Here is a 22,181-nt window from a genome sequence, read left to right as displayed (position 1 = left end):
CCCACCCTCACTGTCTCACTAAGCCTAGCCCCTCCCACTGACTAGCGATCACATCCAATACTAGCTCATCCTACTCTCCCTGTCTCATTAAGTCTATCAATTCTGTCCGTTACTAGCCCCTCCCACCCTTCTGGTCTCCCTCGCTAAGCTATTCCGTCTACTAGTAGAAGCCAGAAAACAGGGAGGAGCCGTCCCCAGACATAGGAAGGCTTGGTAAGTATTGATGGGGATAGGGGAGCAATGGTGACATTCCGTTTCGGAAGTGGTGAAACAGAACGTCATCGGATTATCAGAAAGTATCCCTGGAGTGGCCACATGACTGCTCCAGGAATATGGGTAATTATAGTTTTTTTAAATTGAAGCAAATTAGAATTTATTGGGGAGAGGGAATTTAGTTTAGGGGTTAATTATCAGTTTATCCTGGACAACCTCTTTAAAGAGTGTGACGGTGGATGTGTAGTCTTAATATTGAACACGATAAAAGAAGCGGCAGTTTTCTAAAGCATATTCAAGGCTATATCATTTGCCTGAATTCCCTATAAAGGTAAAATGCTGATGCAGTGAAAATAAACATGTCTGCATCTTAAAACACTAGAATCAGGCTATACATATGCAAATAAGGCAAACTACAGCTGTAATACCGCATGTTGTTAACTCATCACTATATTCATACTGTATGGTTTCCTCTCACACATACTTAAAGGGGTGCTCCAGTTCTTTTTTCATGGCATATTAAAGCCTAAAATACCTGCCAGTTTGGCTAAGGATCCAGTGGAGATTCTCTTTTCAGGTCCCCAGGCTATGCTGACATTCTGCTAGTGCATGAGCACTTCAGTAGATCAATGGCTGAGCACTGATGTTCCATTTGAATGGGACATTGCTGCTCAGTCACTGATTGGCTGACACGCTGCTGTACAGGCCAAAGGTCAGGAAGACCAGGAAATCCAAACAGGCACGCTCCCTACTGAATCCCCGATCTCTTATTTTAAGCCTCCTTATGCCGTAAAAAACAACCAACCAGAACACCAATTCACATTTCTTTTACCATTTACTTACAAACAAATTAGTAACACAAATGCATAAAGTGTTAAGTTTAACAGACTGATGATTTCCAATAATTCTGTTTAGGCCCTATATTGCTAATATTTCACATTCAGGTAACTCTGCATAGTGGCTGTGGTTACAATCATAAATGTATTTCATAATTCATTCATTTTTAAGTGTTTCTTTTTAGGCTGAAGCTGATCCTCGATCACAATGAATAATGACATATGTCATTTGGTTTCCTAATCAAAAGAAGGAACACAAATATAAAACAAGACCATTTTTTTGGTCATTGTGTCCAAATAAAGATGAATGCCTAGGTCCTTACACCCAGCGATCACTCACTCATTCACTCACTCACATTGTCTAGTCCATGTCAAACCATAAAGCTTTTCTGTATAAGACAATGGTATAACATCCTTCATATACTGATAACTTGCAATACATACACAGGTGACAGTCCAGGAAATATCTTTCGAAGGCACGTGCCAATATGTGCTATAACTTCATTCACATCATCAGAAGAACCCATCTTCAAGGAGATGTTGCCTTTTTCAGTTTCGACTACCAACTGCAAGAAAGTTGTATACATAAGGGAACGTGAGACATCCATATGTGAAATATATTTAAAAAATAAATCATACAAAAAACAAGATGTATGCGTAATGTATGCGTAACAGATCAGAGAGGATTGCAGAAGAGTGTATTATTGCACCAAGCTGATACAGATGGGATTTCTGTAATTTATAGCATAATTCAGAAATGTTTCAGTACCTGTCTTCCCATCCTTTTCATTCAGTGAAGCCCAGACTACCAGCTTTATAGTCGACTACTGAAAGTAAGTGGAGACCTAGTTGACGCTTCCTTCATTGATGTACCCAGTGCAGACAGATACCGCACTCAAGAAATAGGAAGAAGGGTCATGTGAAGAGCCTTTAATGTAAAAATCCCTCTAAAAATGCTACCAGCAATCAGAAGTACATTCATATAAACTCAGCAGCTAGATCACATACTATGTATCACCCACAAAACGGTAGGGAATAGTGAAGTGAAACACTAAGCACCCTTTCAGGAAAAAATTGGATGCAAAGGGGCAAGTTCTCAATGTCAGAACTGTATAGCAAGTACAATTTGCAGAAACTATTATTCAGGGCTATGGTGATGACTTGTCTATAGGGTTGAGCGATTGGGATCAGAAAAGACTCCGGACTCCGATCGGCGATCCAGTAAATTTCACGATCTCGATCAGAATTCTGATCCCGATCTTTTTAGGCAGGATTGAGGTCGGAGGTTATTTCCCACAATGCTTTGCTACTGGCCAAGCATTCTGGGAAAATGTAACAATGTTAGGAATTAATGGATGCCGCCAGCACACAGCCTGTGCCGGTGTCCGGCTGCTTAACCCCCTGCGCGCAGGCTGCATCCATTCATTCCTACGGCATAGCAGCGAGGAAACAGAAGAGTAGATGGTATCTACTCTTCCGTTTCCTCTCTGCTGTGCCGTATCCTCGACTCTGCTACATTTGCATTATTGTACATTGACTTGTCTATCTACTCCTCTTCTTCGTCCCTGCTTTACCGTATACTCAGAAGAGTCGATAGACAAGTCCGCTTACCTGCAAAGATCCACTGCCGCTCCCCGTCTGTTCTCTTCTCGCCTCTTCTCGGTCCGTGCGCGCCCCTAGCTCCCAAGTTAGGGTTACAGACCTAGGAAGAAGGCGGGACTTGTGGCTTAGGAGAGTGTGGGCGGGTACTGTATCCGCCCACACTCTGTTAAGCCCACACTCTCCTAAGCCACAACAAGCCCCGCCTACACTCTCCTAAGCCACATCAAGCCCCGCCTACTCCCAGCATCAGTAACACTAGCCTGGGAGGCAGGCACACATACGGTGCTCTGCAGACATGCGCAGTAGAAACAAGAGGAGCGAGAGCAGCGTGGATCGGCAGCGGCAGCGCTTCTGTGCAGGTAAGTGGACACCAGGGGGGACTTAAGTAGCCGGGGGATTTTTTAATCACTACACAGCATGGAGTCTAAAAATTAAAGCGTTCAATTTTTGGATTCCACACTGTGTAGTGAATAGGATCATTTTTAAAATCCGATCTCTGATTATTTAAAAAATCCCATAGACTTGCATTGGGATCGGAAGTCGGATTGGGTTTGAATGGAAAATGATCAGAAATCGGATTTTAAAAACAATCCTGAAATCTCAAGATCGGCTCAACCTTACTTGTCTATATTAGATCATCAGATGTCCAATACCAACACCTCCACCAAGATTGTGCAAGCGCTGCGGTCACTTTACTGCATACTAAACACATCGCTGCACTCTGAATAGCGGCTCATTCATGTGAATGGGACTGATCTACAAACAGACCATAAGAGTCAGGAATATAACAATACAGGTCTGTGAAGTGGAAAAGGTGCTACCTTTTTGGGCCATATTTTACTAATCCCCATAAGCTGTAATGTTGAACACTACAAGGATAAAGTACAGAAAAGTAGAAGTTGGTAATGTGCATAGAGCAAGAGGGCTCTGTTACTGGCAATGTGATTTCTTTTTTATGGAGGAGGCAAGCTTAAGGCAGAATGTTTCCAGCAGAAACAGTAAAATTCTTAAGTGATTTCTGAACCCACATTAGAAATAAATAGATGAGACTGACAGAGAAAATCTTTGAAAGTCAAGGACTCCACTACTGGTTCATATATCACACATAATATCCCTGGAGATGTCATTAAAGAATAATGTATAAGGGATGTGCCGTGCATTATGCTGTGATATAGGCTTCACTGCTGTCAGGAATGTCACTTTATTTGGAATTATTTTCACTATACTTATTCCCTAGGACCACATTTGCTAGAGTTGGACTCCATATTTCTTTGAAAAAGCAGTATCAAAAGATATGAAAAACTTCAACTGTCTTTATTTTATTGTACTGAATCCTGTATTGGAGGTGGCATATTCAAAACATTACAGTTATATTATATTGTATATTATGTCATTTTTATAAAAGACATGCATGTGTATTAAATATGCACAGACATATCTATTCATTGACATAGAAAACCGATTTAATTAAAGGTATAACCATCAATTCTTGCAATATGGGAGAAAAGTCTAAGGAAACATATACACACCAGCAATAGTACTAAGAGCACAAGATTAAGGAAGTGGCTATCGCATAAGAAAGTATTCTAGTTACCGTATATACTCGAGTATAAGCCGTCCTGAATATAAGCCGAGGCCCCTAATTTTACCACAAAAAACTGGGAAACCTTATTGACTCTAGTATAAGCCTAGGGAGGGGGGGGGGGGGGAATACTGCAGCTACTGGAAAATTAAAATTTCAAAAATTAAAATGGTCGGAGTTTTTGGGTGCAGTAGTTGCTGGGTGCTGGGAAAGGGGAGGGGGTGTTTTGGTTGTCTGTGTACCCCTTCCCTGAGCTTGAGGACTCGTTCTTTTTTCCCCCATTTGGAATTCAGTCTGGCTGAATATAAGGTATCTGCAGTGCTCCTATAAACCCCTTCCCGACGGAACTTGAGCACTGCAGATACCCTATATTCAGTAGACCAGGCACTTTCAGACACAGGGATATCTAATATGTATGCGTTTCATAGTAATTTTCTACTTTTATATGTATTCAAGGGAAAGGAGTGAAAAATTCGGCTTATATTTGAGTATATACTAGAGATGAGCGAACACTAAAATGTTCGAGGTTCGAAATTCGATTCGAACAGCCGCTCAATGTTCGTGTGTTCGAACGGGTTTCGAACCCCATTATAGTCTATGGGGAACAGATACTCGTTAAGGGGGAAACCCAAATCCGTGTCTGGAGGGTCACCAAGTCCACTATGACACCCCAGGAAATGATGCCAACACCTCTGGAATGACACTGGGACAGCAGGGGAAGCATGTCTGGGGGCATCTAACACACCAAAGACCCTCTATTACCCCAACATCACAGCCTAACAACTACACACTTTACACACTCAATACCACCTCTCTGACAGTAGGAAAAAACCTTGAAACATGTGTATTTGGCACTTGCAGTGAGGAGAGCTTGTCACCAGCAGTGAATTTGGCCCTTGTAGTAAGTTGAGGTTGGCACCAACATTTGTTTTGAAAATCAGGGTGGATTGAGCCTCTAACCAGCAGAGTTTGGGCAAATTCATGGTGGAGGGAGCCTCTAAAAACCCCAGTTTGGACCAATTCATGGTGGAGGGAGCCTCTAACCAGCCCAGTTTGGGCAAATTCATGGTGGAGGGAGCCTCTAAAAAACCCAGTTTGGACCAATTCATGGTGGAGGGAGCCTCTAACCAGCCCAGTTTGGGCAAATTCATGGTGGAGGGAGCCTCTAACCAGCCCAGTTTGGACCAATTAATGGTGGAGGGAGCCTCTAACCAGCCCAGTTTGGACCAATTAATGGTGGAGGGAGCCTCTAACCACCCCAGTTTGGACCAATTCATGGTGGAGGGAGCCTCTAAACAGCCCAGTTTGGGCAAATTCATGGTGGAGGGAGCCTCTAAAAAACCCAGTTTGGACCAATTCATGGTGGAGGGAGCCTCTAACCAGCCCAGTTTGGACCAATTAATGGTGGAGGGAGCCTCTAAACAGCCAAGTTTGGACCAATTCATGGTGGAGGGAGCCTCTAAAAACCCCAGTTTGGACCAATTCATGGTGGAGGGAGCCTCTAACCAGCCCAGTTTGGGCAAATTCATGGTGGAGGGAGCCTCTAAACAGCCCAGTTTGGGCAAATTCATGGTGGAGGGAGCCTCTAACCAGCCCAGTTTGGACCAATTAATGGTGGAGGGAGCCTCTAACCAGCCCAGTTTGGACCAATTAATGGTGGAGGGAGCCTCTAACCAGCCCAGTTTGGACCAATTAATGGTGGAGGGAGCCTCTAACCACCCCAGTTTGGACCAATTCATGGTGGAGGGAGCCTCTAACCAGCCCAGTTTGGACCAATTCATGGTGGAGGGAGCCTCTAAAAAACCCAGTTTGGACCAATTCATGGTGGAGGGAGCCTCTAAACAGCCCAGTTTGGGCAAATTCATGGTGGAGGGAGCCTCTAAAAAACCCAGTTTGGACCAATTCATGGTGGAGGGAGCCTCTAACCAGCCCAGTTTGGACCAATTAATGGTGGAGGGAGCCTCTAAACAGCCAAGTTTGGACCAATTCATGGTGGAGGGAGCCTCTAAAAACCCCAGTTTGGACCAATTCATGGTGGAGGGAGCCTCTAACCAGCCCAGTTTGGACCAATTAATGGTGGAGGGAGCCTCTAACCAGCCCAGTTTGGACCAATTAATGGTGGAGGGAGCCTCTAACCAGCCCAGTTTGGACCAATTAATGGTGGAGGGAGCCTCTAACCAGCCCAGTTTGGACCAATTCATGGTGGAGGGAGCCTCTAACCAGCCCAGTTTGGGCAAATTCATGGTGGAGGGAGCCTCTAAACAGCCCAGTTTGGGCAAATTCATGGTGGAGGGAGCCTCTAAAAAACCCAGTTTGGACCAATTCATGGTGGAGGGAGCCTCTAAACAGCCAAGTTTGGACCAATTCATGGTGAAGGGAGCCTCTAAAAACCCGTTTGGACCAATTCATGGTGGAGGGAGCCTCTAACCAGCCCAGTTTGGGCAAATTCATGGTGGAGGGAGCCTCTAAACAGCCCAGTTTGGGCAAATTCATGGTGGAGGGAGCCTCTAACCAGCCCAGTTTGGACCAATTAATGGTGGAGGGAGCCTCTAACCAGCCCAGTTTGGACCAATTAATGGTGGAGGGAGCCTCTAACCACCCCAGTTTGGACCAATTCATGGTGGAGGGAGCCTCTAAACAGCCAAGTTTGGACCAATTCATGGTGGAGGGAGCCTCTAAAAACCCCAGTTTGGACCAATTCATGGTGGAGGGAGCCTCTAACCAGCCCAGTTTGGACCAATTAATGGTGGAGGGAGCCTCTAAACAGCCAAGTTTTGGGAAATTCATGGTGGAGGGAGCCTCTAACCAGCCCAGTTTGGACCAATTCATGGTGGAGTGAGCCTCTAAACAGCCCAGTTTGGGCAAATTCATGATGGAGGGAGCCTCTAAAAAACCCAGTTTGGACCAATTCATGGTGGAGGGAGCCTCTAACCAGCCCAGTTTGGACCAATTAATGGTGGAGGGAGCCTCTAACCAGCCCAGTTTGGACCAATTAATGGTGGAGGGAGCCTCTAACCACCCCAGTTTGGACCAATTCATGGTGGAGGGAGCCTCTAAACAGCCAAGTTTGGACCAATTCATGGTGGAGGGAGCCTCTAAAAACCCCAGTTTGGACCAATTCATGGTGGAGGGAGCCTCTAACCAGCCCAGTTTGGGCAAATTCATGGTGGAGGGAGCCTCTAAACAGCCCAGTTTGGGCAAATTCATGGTGGAGGGAGCCTCTAAAAAACCCAGTTTGGACCAATTCATGGTGGAGGGAGCCTCTAACCAGCCCAGTTTGGACCAATTAATGGTGGAGGGAGCCTCTAAACAGCCAAGTTTGGACCAATTCATGGTGGAGGGAGCCTCTAAAAACCCCAGTTTGGACCAATTCATGGTGGAGGGAGCCTCTAACCAGCCCAGTTTGGGCAAATTCATGGTGGAGGGAGCCTCTAAACAGCCCAGTTTGGGCAAATTCATGGTGGAGGGAGCCTCTAACCAGCCCAGTTTGGACCAATTAATGGTGGAGGGAGCCTCTAACCAGCCCAGTTTGGACCAATTAATGGTGGAGGGAGCCTCTAACCAGCCCAGTTTGGACCAATTAATGGTGGAGGGAGCCTCTAACCAGCCCAGTTTGGACCAATTAATGGTGGAGGGAGCCTCTAACCAGCCCAGTTTGGACCAATTAATGGTGGAGGGAGCCTCTAACCACCCCAGTTTGGACCAATTCATGGTGGAGGGAGCCTCTAACCAGCCCAGTTTGGACCAATTCATGGTGGAGGGAGCCTCTAAAAAACCCAGTTTGGACCAATTCATGGTGGAGGGAGCCTCTAAACAGCCCAGTTTGGACCAATTCATGGTGGAGGGAGCCTCTAACCAGCCCAGTTTGGACCAATTAATGGTGGAGGGAGCCTCTAAACAGCCAAGTTTGGACCAATTCATGGTGGAGGGAGCCTCTAAAAACCCCAGTTTGGACCAATTCATGGTGGAGGGAGCCTCTAACCAGCCCAGTTTGGACCAATTAATGGTGGAGGGAGCCTCTAACCAGCCCAGTTTGGACCAATTAATGGTGGAGGGAGCCTCTAACCACCCCAGTTTGGACCAATTCATGGTGGAGGGAGCCTCTAAACAGCCAAGTTTGGACCAATTCATGGTGAAGGGAGCCTCTAAAAACCCGTTTGGACCAATTCATGGTGGAGGGAGCCTCTAACCAGCCCAGTTTGGGCAAATTCATGGTGGAGGGAGCCTCTAAACAGCCCAGTTTGGGCAAATTCATGGTGGAGGGAGCCTCTAACCAGCCCAGTTTGGACCAATTAATGGTGGAGGGAGCCTCTAACCAGCCCAGTTTGGACCAATTAATGGTGGAGGGAGCCTCTAACCACCCCAGTTTGGACCAATTCATGGTGGAGGGAGCCTCTAAACAGCCAAGTTTGGACCAATTCATGGTGGAGGGAGCCTCTAAAAACCCCAGTTTGGACCAATTCATGGTGGAGGGAGCCTCTAACCAGCCCAGTTTGGACCAATTAATGGTGGAGGGAGCCTCTAAACAGCCCAGTTTGGACCAATTCATGGTGGAGGGAGCCTCTAAACAGCCCAGTTTGGGCAAATTCATGGTGGAGGGAGCCTCTAAAAAACCCAGTTTGGACCAATTCATGGTGGAGGGAGCCTCTAACCAGCCCAGTTTGGACCAATTAATGGTGGAGGGAGCCTCTAACCAGCCCAGTTTGGACCAATTAATGGTGGAGGGAGCCTCTAACCAGCCCAGTTTGGACCAATTCATGGTGGAGGGAGCCTCTAAACAGCCAAGTTTGGACCAATTCATGGTGGAGGGAGCCTCTAAAAACCCCAGTTTGGACCAATTCATGGTGGAGGGAGCCTCTAACCAGCCCAGTTTGGGCAAATTCATGGTGGAGGGAGCCTCTAAACAGCCCAGTTTGGGCAAATTCATGGTGGAGGGAGCCTCTAACCAGCCCAGTTTGGACCAATTAATGGTGGAGGGAGCCTCTAACCAGCCCAGTTTGGACCAATTAATGGTGGAGGGAGCCTCTAACCAGCCCAGTTTGGACCAATTAATGGTGGAGGGAGCCTCTAACCACCCCAGTTTGGACCAATTCATGGTGGAGGGAGCCTCTAACCAGCCCAGTTTGGACCAATTCATGGTGGAGGGAGCCTCTAAAAAACCCAGTTTGGACCAATTCATGGTGGAGGGAGCCTCTAAACAGCCCAGTTTGGGCAAATTCATGGTGGAGGGAGCCTCTAAACAGCCCAGTTTGGGCAAATTCATGGTGGAGGGAGCCTCTAACCAGCCCAGTTTGGACCAATTAATGGTGGAGGGAGCCTCTAACCAGCCCAGTTTAGACCAATTCATGGTGGAGGGAGCCTCTAAACAGCCCAGTTTGGGCAAATTCATGGTGGAAGGAGCCTCTAACCAGCAGAGTTGTGGGAAAGCAGGGTGGAGGGAGCCTCTAACCAGCAGAGTTGGTGGAAATCAGGGTGGAGGGAGCCTCTAACCAGCAGAGTTGGGGGAAATCATGTTGGAGGGAGCCTAGTATTAGCAGAATTGTGCAATGCTTATGGTGGATGAGTATGAGGATGCGGAGGAATTGGAGAGGTTGAGTACAGACATGGAGTTTCATGTTGGGGTGCTTTACACAGGTGGGCACAAAAATGAAGGCTCTATCCAGTGGTGGTTCATTTTTATCAAAGTGAGCCGGTCGGCACTCTCAGCTGACAGACGGGTGCGCTTGTCAGTGATGATGCCACCGGCTGCACTGAACACCCTCTCAGATAGGACGCTGGCGGCAGGACAGGACAGCACCTCCAAGGCATATAGGGCAAGTTCAAGCCACAGGTCCAACTTCGACACCCAATACGTGTAGGGCGCAGAGGGGTCGGAGAGGACAGGGCTGTGGTCGGAAAGGTATTCCCGCAACATGCGCCTATACTTCTCACGCCTGGTGACACTAGGACCCTCCGTGGCGGCACTTTGGCGAGGGGGTGCCATCAAGGTGTCCCAGACCTTAGACAGTGTGCCCCTCGTTTGTGTGGACCGGTGAGAACTTGGTTGCCTACTGGAGGAACTGCCCTCCCTGCCGCCAACGTCACATGCTGGAAACATCTCCATCATATTCTGCACCAATTGCCTGTGGCAAGCATTGATGCGATTGGCCCTCCCCTCTACCGGAATAAAAGACGAGATGTTGTTTTTATACCGGGGGTCAAGGATAGCAAAGATCCAGTACTGGTTGTCCTCCATGATTTTGACAATACGCTTGTCGGTTGTAAAGCACCCCAACATGAACTCAGCCATGTCTGCCACAGTGTTAGTTGGCATGACTCCTCTGGCCCCACCGGAAAGTTCAATCTCCATTTCCTCCTCATCCTCCATGTCTACCCATCCGCGCTGCAACAATGGGACGATTCGAAGTTGCCCGGAAGCCTCCTGTATCACCATCACATCATCGGACAACTCTTCTTCCTCCTCCTCCTCCTCCTCCTCCTCCATTAAACGCAGTGAAGCGGACAGATGTGTGGACCTACTCTCCAGCTGTGACGGATCGGATGCTATCCCTAACTCCTCTGTGTGATCTGAGTTATCCCTGATGTCAATCAGGGATTCTCTCAGAACACACAAGAGCGGGATTGTAAGGCTCACCATCGCATCCTCAGAGCTCACCCTCCTTGTGGACTCCTCAAAGACCCGTAGGATGTCACAAAGGTCTCTCATCCATGGCCACTCATGGATGTGAAACTGAGGCAGCTGACTTTGTGGCACCCTAGGGTTTTGTAGCTGGTATTCCATCAAAGGTCTCTGCTGCTCAACCACTCTATTCAACATCTGAAACGTTGAGTTCCAGCGTGTGGGGACGTCGCACAAAAGCCGGTGTTGTGGCACATGCAGGCGTTGCTGGAGAGATTTTAAGCTAGCAGCGGCTACTGTCGACTTGCGAAAGTGGGCGCACATGCGCCGCACTTTCACCAGTAGCTCTGGAACATTGGGGTAGCTCTTTAGGAAACGTTGCACCACTAGGTTGAAGACGTGGGCCAGGCATGGAACATGTTGGAGTCCGGCAAGCTCCAGAGCTGCTACCAGGTTCCGGCCGTTATCACAAACGACCATGCCTGGGCCCAGGTGCAGCGGCTCAAACCATATTGCCGTCTCATCGAGGAGGGCATCCCTCACCTCGGAGGCAGTGTGCTGTCTGTCCCCCAAGCTGATCAGCTTCAGCACAGCCTGCTGACGTCTACCAACGCCAGTGCTGCAACGTTTCCAACTCGTAGCTGGGGTCAATCTAACAGCGGAGGAGGAGGCGGTGGCGGAGGAGGAGGCGGTGGCGGAGGAGGAGGCGGTAGAGGAGGAGGAGGAGGGGGGTGTTCTTCTCGTGTCCCTGCCAGGAATGTTAGGCGGGGAGACGAGGTACACCGGGCCAGTTTGGGAAGCAGTCCCAGCCTCAACTACATTCACCCAGTGTGCCGTCAGTGAAATGTAGCGTCCCTGTCCGCATGCACTTGTCCACGCGTCGGTGGTCAAGTGGACCTTTGTGCAAAGCGCGGAACTAAGGGCCCGCCTGATGTTGAGTGACACGTGCTGGTGCAAGGCGGGGACGGCACACCGGGAGAAGTAGTGACGGCTAAGCGAGGTGCCGCAGTTGCCATCAGGTCCAGGAAGGCGGGAGTTTCAACAAGCCGGAACGCCAACATCTCCTGGGCCAGCAGTTTAGCGATGTTGGCGTTCAAGGCTTGCGCGTGTGGGTGGTTAGCAGTGTATTTCTGCCGCCGCTCCAATGTCTGAGAGATGGTGGGTTGTTGTAAAGAAACGCCTGATGGTGCCTTTGATGGTGCAGGAGAAGGAGATAAGACAGGACCAGGGGAGGATGAGGTAGAAGTCAACAAAGTGGCGGAGGCAGATGAAGTGGTGTCCTGGCTCGTCCTCTGGAGTGCATCGCCAGCACAGTCAGCAGTGGCAGTGGCAGAGGCAGAGGCAGTGGCAGAGGCAGTGGCAGTGGCGTGAACGGCAGGCGGCCTTTGTCCTGCCGTTGCTGCCTGCCACTGATTCCAGTGCTTGGATTCCAAATGACGGCGCATTGAAGTGGTGGACAGGTTGCTCTTCTCAGAGCCCCTAATCAATTTCGAGAGGCAAATTGTGCAGACAACACTATATCTGTCCTCGGCGCATTCCTTGAAAAAACTCCACACCTTCGAGAAACGTGCCCTCGAGGTGGGAGTTTTTCGGGGCTGGGTACGAACTGGAACATCTTGGGAGATTCCGGGTGTGGCCTGGCTTCGCCTAAGCTGCTGACCTCTGCCTCTGCCTCTAGCTACCCTTTTTGGTGCTGCACCTGCCTCAACATCCACACTACTTTCCCCGCTTGACATCCCCCCTGTCCAGGTCGGGTCAGTGTCCTCATCATCCACCACTTCCTCTTCCAACTCCTGTCTCATCTCCTCCTCCCGCACAATGCGCCGGTCAACTGGATGCCCTGACGGCAACTGCGTCACATCATCGTCGATGAGGGTGGGTTGCTGGTCATCCACCACCAAATCGAACGGAGATGGAGGTGACTCTAGTGTTTGAGCATCTGGACACAGATGCTCCTCTGTTAGGTTCGTGGAATCGTGACGTGGAGAGGCAGGTTGAGGGACAATGAAAGGAGCGGAGAACAGCTCTGGGGAGCAGGGACAGTTTGGGTTATTGTTCTGTAAAGCTTCGGAATTTTGGGAGGAAGGAAGACAAGACTGTTGGGTAATAGGAGGAGAGGAGGCAGAGTCTGACTGGCTGCTGGACAATGTGCTGTAAGCGTTCTCTGACAGCCATTGCAAGACCTGTTCCTGGTTCTCGGGCCTACTAAGGTTTGTACCCTGCAGTTTAGTTAATGTGGCAAGCAACCCTGGCACTGTGGAGTGGCGCAATGCTTGCTGCCCCACAGGAGTAGGCACGGGACGCCCTGTGGCTTCACTGCTACCTTGCTCCCCAGAACCATTCCCCCGACCTCGCCCACGGCCTCGTCCACGTCCCTTTCCGGGAGCCTTGCGCATTTTGAATTCCTAGTTAGAAATTGGCACTGTATACCAGTAGTAAAAATTGTGGGTGCACGTAACCCCAATATATTCTTTGAATTCCCAGTCAGACACTGGCACTATATGGCAGTAGCAAGAAATGAGGGTATTTGTATTCCCAATATACTCTTTGAATTCCCAGTCAGACAATGGCACTGTATACCAGTAGTAAAAATTGTGGGTGCACGTAACCCCAATATATTCTTTGAATTACCAGTCAGAAACTGGCACTATATGGCAGTAGCAAGAAATGAGGGTATTTGTATTCCCAATATACTCTTTGAATTCCCAGTCAGACAATGGCACTGTATACCAGTAGTAAAAATTGTGGGTGCACGTAACCCCAATATATTCTTTGAATTACCAGTCAGAAACTGGCACTATATGGCAGTAGCAAGAAATGAGGGTATTTATAACCCCAATATATTCTTTGAATTCCCAGTCAGACAATGGCACTGTATACCAGTAGTAAAAATTGTGGGTGCACGTAACCCCAATATATTCTTTGAATTACCAGTCAGAAACTGGCACTATATGGCAGTAGCAAGAAATGAGGGTATTTGTATTCCCAATATACTCTTTGAATTCCCAGTCAGACAATGGCACTGTATACCAGTAGTAAAAATTGTGGGTGCACGTAACCCCAATATATTCTTTGAATTACCAGTCAGAAACTGGCACTATATGGCAGTAGCAAGAAATGAGGGTATTTATAACCCCAATATATTCTTTGAATTCCCAGTCAGACAATGGCACTGTATACCAGTAGTAAAAATTGTGGGTGCACGTAACCCCAATATATTCTTTGAATTCCCAGTCAGAAACTGGCACTATATGGCAGTAGCAAGAAATGAGGGTATTTGTATTCCCAATATACTCTTTGAATTCCCAGTCAGACAATGGCACTGTATACCAGTAGTAAAAATTGTGGGTGCACGTAACCCCAATATATTCTTTGAATTACCAGTCAGAAACTGGCACTATATGGCAGTAGCAAGAAATGAGGGTATTTATAACCCCAATATATTCTTTGAATTCCCAGTCAGACAATGGCACTGTATACCAGTAGTAAAAATTGTGGGTGCACGTAACCCCAATATATTCTTTGAATTCCCAGTCAGAAACTGGCACTATATGGCAGTAGCAAGAAATGAGGGTATTTGTATTCCCAATATACTCTTTGAATTCCCAGTCAGACAATGGCACTGTATACCAGTAGTAAAAATTGTGGGTGCACGTAACCCCAATATATTCTTTGAATTACCAGTCAGAAACTGGCACTATATGGCAGTAGCAAGAAATGAGGGTATTTATAACCCCAATATATTCTTTGAATTCCCAGTCAGACAATGGCACTGTATACCAGTAGTAAAAATTGTGGGTGCACGTAACCCCAATATATTCTTTGAATTCCCAGTCAGAAACTGGCACTATATGGCAGTAGCAAGAAATGAGGGTATTTGTATTCCCAATATACTCTTTGAATTCCCAGTCAGACAATGGCACTGTATACCAGTAGTAAAAATTGTGGGTGCACGTAACCCCAATATATTCTTTGAATTACCAGTCAGAAACTGGCACTATATGGCAGTAGCAAGAAATGAGGGTATTTATAACCCCAATATATTCTTTGAATTCCCAGTCAGACAATGGCACTGTATACCAGTAGTAAAAATTGTGGGTGCACGTAACCCCAATATATTCTTTGAATTACCAGTCAGAAACTGGCACTATATGGCAGTAGCAAGAAATGAGGGTATTTGTATTCCCAATATACTCTTTGAATTCCCAGTCAGACAATGGCACTGTATACCAGTAGTAAAAATTGTGGGTGCACGTAACCCCAATATATTCTTTGAATTACCAGTCAGAAACTGGCACTATATGGCAGTAGCAAGAAATGAGGGTATTTATAACCCCAATATATTCTTTGAATTCCCAGTCAGACAATGGCACTGTATACCAGTAGTAAAAATTGTGGGTGCACGTAACCCCAATATATTCTTTGAATTCCCAGTCAGAAACTGGCACTATATGGCAGTAGCAAGAAATGAGGGTATTTGTATTCCCAATATACTCTTTGAATTCCCAGTCAGACAATGGCACTGTATACCAGTAGTAAAAATTGTGGGTGCACGTAACCCCAATATATTCTTTGAATTACCAGTCAGAAACTGGCACTATATGGCAGTAGCAAGAAATGAGGGTATTTATAACCCCAATATATTCTTTGAATTCCCAGTCAGACAATGGCACTGTATACCAGTAGTAAAAATTGTGGGTGCACGTAACCCCAATATATTCTTTGAATTCCCAGTCAGAAACTGGCACTATATGGCAGTAGCAAGAAATGAGGGTATTTGTATTCCCAATATACTCTTTGAATTCCCAGTCAGACAATGGCACTGTATACCAGTAGTAAAAATTGTGGGTGCACGTAACCCCAATATATTCTTTGAATTACCAGTCAGAAACTGGCACTATATGGCAGTAGCAAGAAATGAGGGTATTTATAACCCCAATATATTCTTTGAATTCCCAGTCAGACAATGGCACTGTATACCAGTAGTAAAAATTGTGGGTGCACGTAACCCCAATATATTCTTTGAATTCCCAGTCAGAAACTGGCACTATATGGCAGTAGCAAGAAATGAGGGTATTTGTATTCCCAATATACTCTTTGAATTCCCAGTCAGACAATGGCACTGTATACCAGTAGTAAAAATTGTGGGTGCACGTAACCCCAATATATTCTTTGAATTACCAGTCAGAAACTGGCACTATATGGCAGTAGCAAGAAATGAGGGTATTTATAACCCCAATATATTCTTTGAATTCCCAGTCAGACAATGGCACTGTATACCAGTAGTAAAAATTGTGGGTGCACGTAACCCCAATATATTCTTTGAATTCCCAGTCAGAAACTGGCACTATATGGCAGTAGCAAGAAATGAGGGTATTTGTATTCCCAATATACTCTTTGAATTCCCAGTCAGACAATGGCACTGTATACCAGTAGTAAAAATTGTGGGTGCACGTAACCCCAATATATTCTTTGAATTACCAGTCAGAAACTGGCACTATATGGCAGTAGCAAGAAATGAGGGTATTTATAACCCCAATATATTCTTTGAATTCCCAGTCAGACAATGGCACTGTATACCAGTAGTAAAAATTGTGGGTGCACGTAACCCCAATATATTCTTTGAATTACCAGTCAGAAACTGGCACTATATGGCAGTAGCAAGAAATGAGGGTATTTGTATTCCCAATATACTCTTTGAATTCCCAGTCAGACAATGGCACTGTATACCAGTAGTAAAAATTGTGGGTGCACGTAACCCCAATATATTCTTTGAATTACCAGTCAGAAACTGGCACTATATGGCAGTAGCAAGAAATGAGGGTATTTATAACCCCAATATATTCTTTGAATTCCCAGTCAGACAATGGCACTGTATACCAGTAGTAAAAATTGTGGGTGCACGTAACCCCAATATATTCTTTGAATTCCCAGTCAGACACTGGCACTATATGGCAGTAGCAAGAAATGAGGGTATTTGTATTCCCAATATATTCTTTGAATTCCCAGTCAGACAATGGCACTGTATACCAGTAGTAAAAATTGTGGGTGCACGTAACCCCAATATATTCTTTGAATTCCCAGTCAGACACTGGCACTATATGGCAGTAGCAAGAAATGAGGGTATTTGTATTCCCAATATATTCTTTGAATTCCCAGTCAGACAATGGCACTGTATACCAGTAGTAAAAATTGTGGGTGCACGTAACCCCAATATATTCTTTGAATTACCAGTCAGAAACTGGCACTATATGGCAGTAGCAAGAAATGAGGGTATTTGTATTCCCAATATATTCTTTGAATTCCCAGTCAGACAATGGCACTGTATACCAGTAGTAAAAATTGTGGGTGCACGTAACCCCAATATATTCTTTGAATTCCCAGTCAGACACTGGCACTATATGGCAGTAGCAAGAAATGAGGGTATTTGTATTCCCAATATATTCTTTGAATTCCCAGTCAGACAATGGCACTGTATACCAGTAGTAAAAATTGTGGGTGTATATAGCCCCAATTCTATTGCTAGGGGACTTGCAGGGTATTTCTGGGGTGAAGGTGGGGGGGCACACCGTTGGAACGGGTATCGGGGTATATATCGGGTATACGGGAATACACTGACAGTGTATTCCATTCAGGATCCTGGGAAAGCTGGGTTGCGGCGATTGAGCCCGTCAGTGCCACGTTACACTGACAAGCTTCTCCCTGGAATTTAGCTCTTACAAGAGCTGTTGGTTGTCTTCTCCTTCCTATCCTAGCCTGTCCCTGCCTACCCAGAATCTAAGCCCTAGCTAGCTGGACGGAAACCTCCGTCCTCGGTGAATTGCAAGCTCAGAATGACGCGAACCTGGGCGGCGCTGTTCTTTTAAATTAGAGGTCACATGTTTTCGGCAGCCAATGGGTTTTGCCTACTTTTTTCAACGTCACCGGTGTCGTAGTTCCTGTCCCACCTACCCTGCGCTGTTATTGGAGCAAAAAAGGCGCCAGGGAAGGTGGGAGGGGAATCGAGTAATGGCGCACTTTACCACGCGGTGTTCGATTCGATTCGAACATGCCGAACAGCCTAATATCCGATCGAACATGAGTTCGATAGAACACTGTTCGCTCATCTCTAGTATATACGGGTTTCCAGGAAAAACAAAAATACATTGATCTCTAATTAATTGGTAAGGTTCTAATTAGACTAATGAAGCTAGTAAAGGCTACTATATTATAGTCTTATATTATCTAGCTATATACAGTAGATTATAGATTATCTGCCATGCATCAAGAACAACATTGGATGCATGAGATTTCTGTAGTGGACTCACAACATTGTGATTTGGGACCTCCTCTATGAGCCAAAGAAAGCTGTTACTCTGGCAAACACAATTCAACTATGGATTATATGGTCACCCATTTCTTTCCCATGGCCATTGCAAGGTTATGAGTGACCACACAGAGTTTATCTTGGATTACTAAGGGTCTAAGAAACTAGACTCAATATACCCATCTGATACCTGCACCAGCTTTAGAATCATTGTGTCTGAAGACTCCCAGACCATGCTCCCATACAACCTAACTGGAACCGCTTACTCAGGAATAGCTGAACTGAACTATGCAGTCAAGGATCTATTCACACTAGTGTAATGTTTTATGTTATGACAGGATTCATGACAGATATGATGAATGCCATTTTATCCAATGTACAATAAATCCTAGTGGATTCCATTGATCAGAACATAAGGCTTTTATATGTCCTACCCTGACCATCAAAATGTAAAAGAAATTTGACACAGCATAGTCTAATACTAGTGTGAATATAGGCTGAACAAAAGCATTCCCAGTTTTAAACCGCCCATACACCATCAGATAAATGCTGGTTCAGTCGACCACAATTCTGACCTAACCCTCCACCCCGACACCATGCACATTCTGCCACATTTGTTGTGAATAGGGAGAGGCAGCCAATCTCTGGTGGCGTCTTACCTCCCTGAGATTAAAAGGATTAGGGGAAAGTCAGGACTGCCCCATACACATTAGATGTAAGGACACTGTGTACGCTCAAATTGCACATTGTAAGTCACTCGCCTTGCTGGAGATTGACTGTGTTGAATAAAGCTCATGATTTTATACCTGTCTGGGTGCTGGATGTTTTGTCTGATGTTGAACTTCCAGTTTTGCTCCATTTATATCACTGGTTATATTATTTTATTAATTCTGTCTGGAGCTGCAGAAGATGCAACTTCAGGATGGATTCTAGACTAGACTGCCTACTATCACTTGTCCTACAGCTCACCTGGGATAGGGTGGACTAAGCTCATGAGGGCCTCCTAGTCAAAGATGAGATTTTGAATTGTGGCTGAAAGTTTATTGAAAAGTATTACAATATACAGTAGTATAAACCACTGAATCACTCTTTGTAATTGATCTACAGATGTGACAAGGTTAACTTGACTTAGGCTTGGTTCACATCTGCGTTTGGGTTTCCGTTCGGGGAGTCCACTTGGGGACTCCCCAAACAGAAACCCGCGCACAGATGTGATCCGGGCCTTAAATGTCAACTTAAACTTGCTACATCTGTATCTCATGAAATGCAGCTCCAGTTTTGCTCTATTATTAATGATTTTCCATAAAACCAAACCTGCTATTGGTATGTGAAAGTAGAAACTAAATAACTGAAGATAACAGAAGGTACTAAATGTTTCCTGAATGCATGCGATAGTTCAGTGAATATTTTATTTACAACACATAATAAATACCAGTTCATGCTGTGAAAATCCACTTTTTATATATTTCTATGAAAATATTTTATGTGAATCTCATTTATACCAGCTGCATTTTGTCTACTTAAAATGTCCAACCTGTGAAGATATGGCCATGACTACAATTATCGCTATTATTATTGTCATCGTTTTTCTGACGCAAAGAAATCTCACAGTACTTGTTGCTATGGAGATATTTAAAAATAAGCACAAAAATATTAGTTTTAACATTTTTTTTCCCAGAACTCGTGATGTTTCAGAGACAACTTAAAGAACTACTGTCATTTCAACAAACTCTGACCAAATGAATAGTACAAATGATTCTAAGAATGTTTGCATTATATTCTCAGAGCTAAATGCCTCTTCCTGCTGTTATCAGACCATTTGCCTGGTCCCCCCGCTTTCTGCTTAAATGCTCTCACTGTGGAAATCCCCTTTATATCTTTCCAAAAATGGACTTAAAAAAATAAATAAATAAATATATACCGTATTTTTCGGACTATAAGACGCACTTTTTTTCCCCAAAATTTGGGGGGAAAAGAAGGGTGCGTCTTATAGTCTGAATGTAGCGCCTGGCACCCGCCGTAATAGAGAGGCGAATGCCGGCGAGGGATAGACGCCGGGGCCTGAGACATCGCTGCGCTCCTCTGCCCTGCATGAAGCCAGCAGCGGCGATGCTATTCCGCTCCTCCGTCCCCCCGCCGCTGGCTTCATGCAGGGCAGAGGAGTGCAGCGATGTCTCAGGCCCCGGCGTCTATCCCGTGCCGGCATCCGCCTCTCTAGTACAGCGGATGCCGGGTCAGTATCGGTGGCCCCTTCTCCCCCGGGGCCGGTCCCCACCGGCCCCGTACCTGTAAAGTTGCAGGCCGGCTCCTGCGCGGCGATATCGCAGGAGCCGACCTGTTCGGGTGACAGCCGGGAGCCTACTGAGGCTCCCAGGCCTGTCACTGCTGTATTAGTATTGCGGCTGGTCTCTATGACCAGCCGTAATACTAATAGACAGAATGTCCCATAGACAGCAATACAGTTGTATTGCCGTCTATGGGACTTGCAATCAAGTGACCGCAGGTTCAAGCCCCTGGGGGGGAATAAAAGTAAAAAAAAAAAAAAAAAAAAAAAAAAAAAAAAAAAGCTTTAAAAATATATAATAAAAATATAAAATAAATAAAAGTTCTAAATCACCTCCTGTCCCTAGAATATATATATAAAAGTAGAAAATCATATATCATAAACCACCGGGTTTTTTTTTCAATACAAGGTGATCTAAGAAATAGATATTCCCAAAATGGTATAACTAAAAAGTACTTCTGGCCCCACAAAAAAAAAAACACTCTATGCGTCCCCGTACAGCTGCAGGGTCACCTGTCAATGTGGCCTTGCAGCTGTTGCAAAACTACAACTCCCATATATTAAATATTTTACCATTTTTTGCTTCAAAATTTTTTTTCCCTATTTTCCTCCTCTAAAACCTAGGTGCGTCTTATAGTCCAGTGCATCTTATAGTCCGAATATATATATATATATATATATATATATATATATATATATATATATATATATATATATATATATATATATTACTCATAAACATGAAAGTCCTTGGAGAGGGGAAGGAGAGGAGTGAGTAGAGAGTACAAGGGGTAAGACAAGAAATATGATGAATAGAAGATTTCTATCACAACCAAAGCACTCTTCACATTGGCATAGGTCACTATTTCATTATATAGGTCGTATGTGTTTCTGGGGTTCATCTTCATACAAACATAACAGCTTATCCTTCAGCTATGCTTTAAAAGGCGTTTTCCACAAATATTTACAGGCATATTTAAGAATAGGTCATCAATATCACATTAGTGGTGGTCCAACAACCGTGATAAAACAGGAAGCCTACAGCTCTGTAGTTGTCAGGTCAGACACTGCATATCAGCTCCTATTCACATGACTGGGAGCTAAGTTGCAGTAACTCATTTCTGCCACTATACGGAGAACAGCGCTGCCTATTTCCTGTTAAATTATCTGTGTATCAGCCACAGAGAGCAGAAGTGCTGGGTATCAAGCCCCACAGATCTGATATTAGTGACTTGTTTTTAGAATTAGCCATCAATATTTTCAGCCCGAAACCCCATTTTAAGGTCTCCTACATACATAAAGGGACCCTAAAAGAAAGACTTTGTTACTCATAGCAAATGAATGACAGCTCTCATTTCTGATGATCAGAATACCAAAAAAATTTAAAAAAATAAATTGTACTGTGAAAGGTTATTATAGACTATTTCATGAATCTCTCCCTACAGTCTTCTTTGGAGCAGGTCTTGATGCAGTGTTAAGATTCAAAGTAAGAAGTGGGTATTTATACTTTTCCTGTGAGCTGTGCATGTTTCCAGCCTAAATATGTATTCAGTTTCAGCAAATAAATGTATTCTTCTTAGTGCAATTAAACATTATAAAATTTTCCAATATCCATTTCTCATGGTGTTAAAAATAAAATCTGTGTGCTGTAATTCAATGTACTTTATCCAGGAATCAAATCAAATCAAAAAAGCTTTATTGGCACGTCCGAATAGATATTTGGCATTGCCAAAGCTAGT

The 22,181-nt window shown here is 45.2% G+C and overlaps 1 protein-coding gene across 3 annotated transcripts in view; it reads right to left on the bottom strand.

Moving 5' to 3' along the window:
- Window positions 1–22,181, bottom strand: part of CARMIL1 (capping protein regulator and myosin 1 linker 1) — a 260,007-nt gene that overhangs the window by 141,271 nt on the left and 96,555 nt on the right. For all 3 annotated transcript variants that reach the window (XM_075270894.1, XM_075270895.1, XM_075270896.1), the window contains exon 5: window positions 1,494–1,615. In XM_075270894.1, coding sequence (XP_075126995.1) covers window positions 1,494–1,615 — 122 coding nt within the window. The remainder of the gene's footprint in view (window positions 1–1,493; window positions 1,616–22,181) is intronic.

Source organism: Leptodactylus fuscus, chromosome 4 (genome assembly GCF_031893055.1).
Source record: "Leptodactylus fuscus isolate aLepFus1 chromosome 4, aLepFus1.hap2, whole genome shotgun sequence".
Lineage (NCBI taxonomy): Eukaryota > Metazoa > Chordata > Amphibia > Anura > Leptodactylidae > Leptodactylus > Leptodactylus fuscus.
This window is presented reverse-complemented; position numbering and strand designations above follow the sequence as displayed.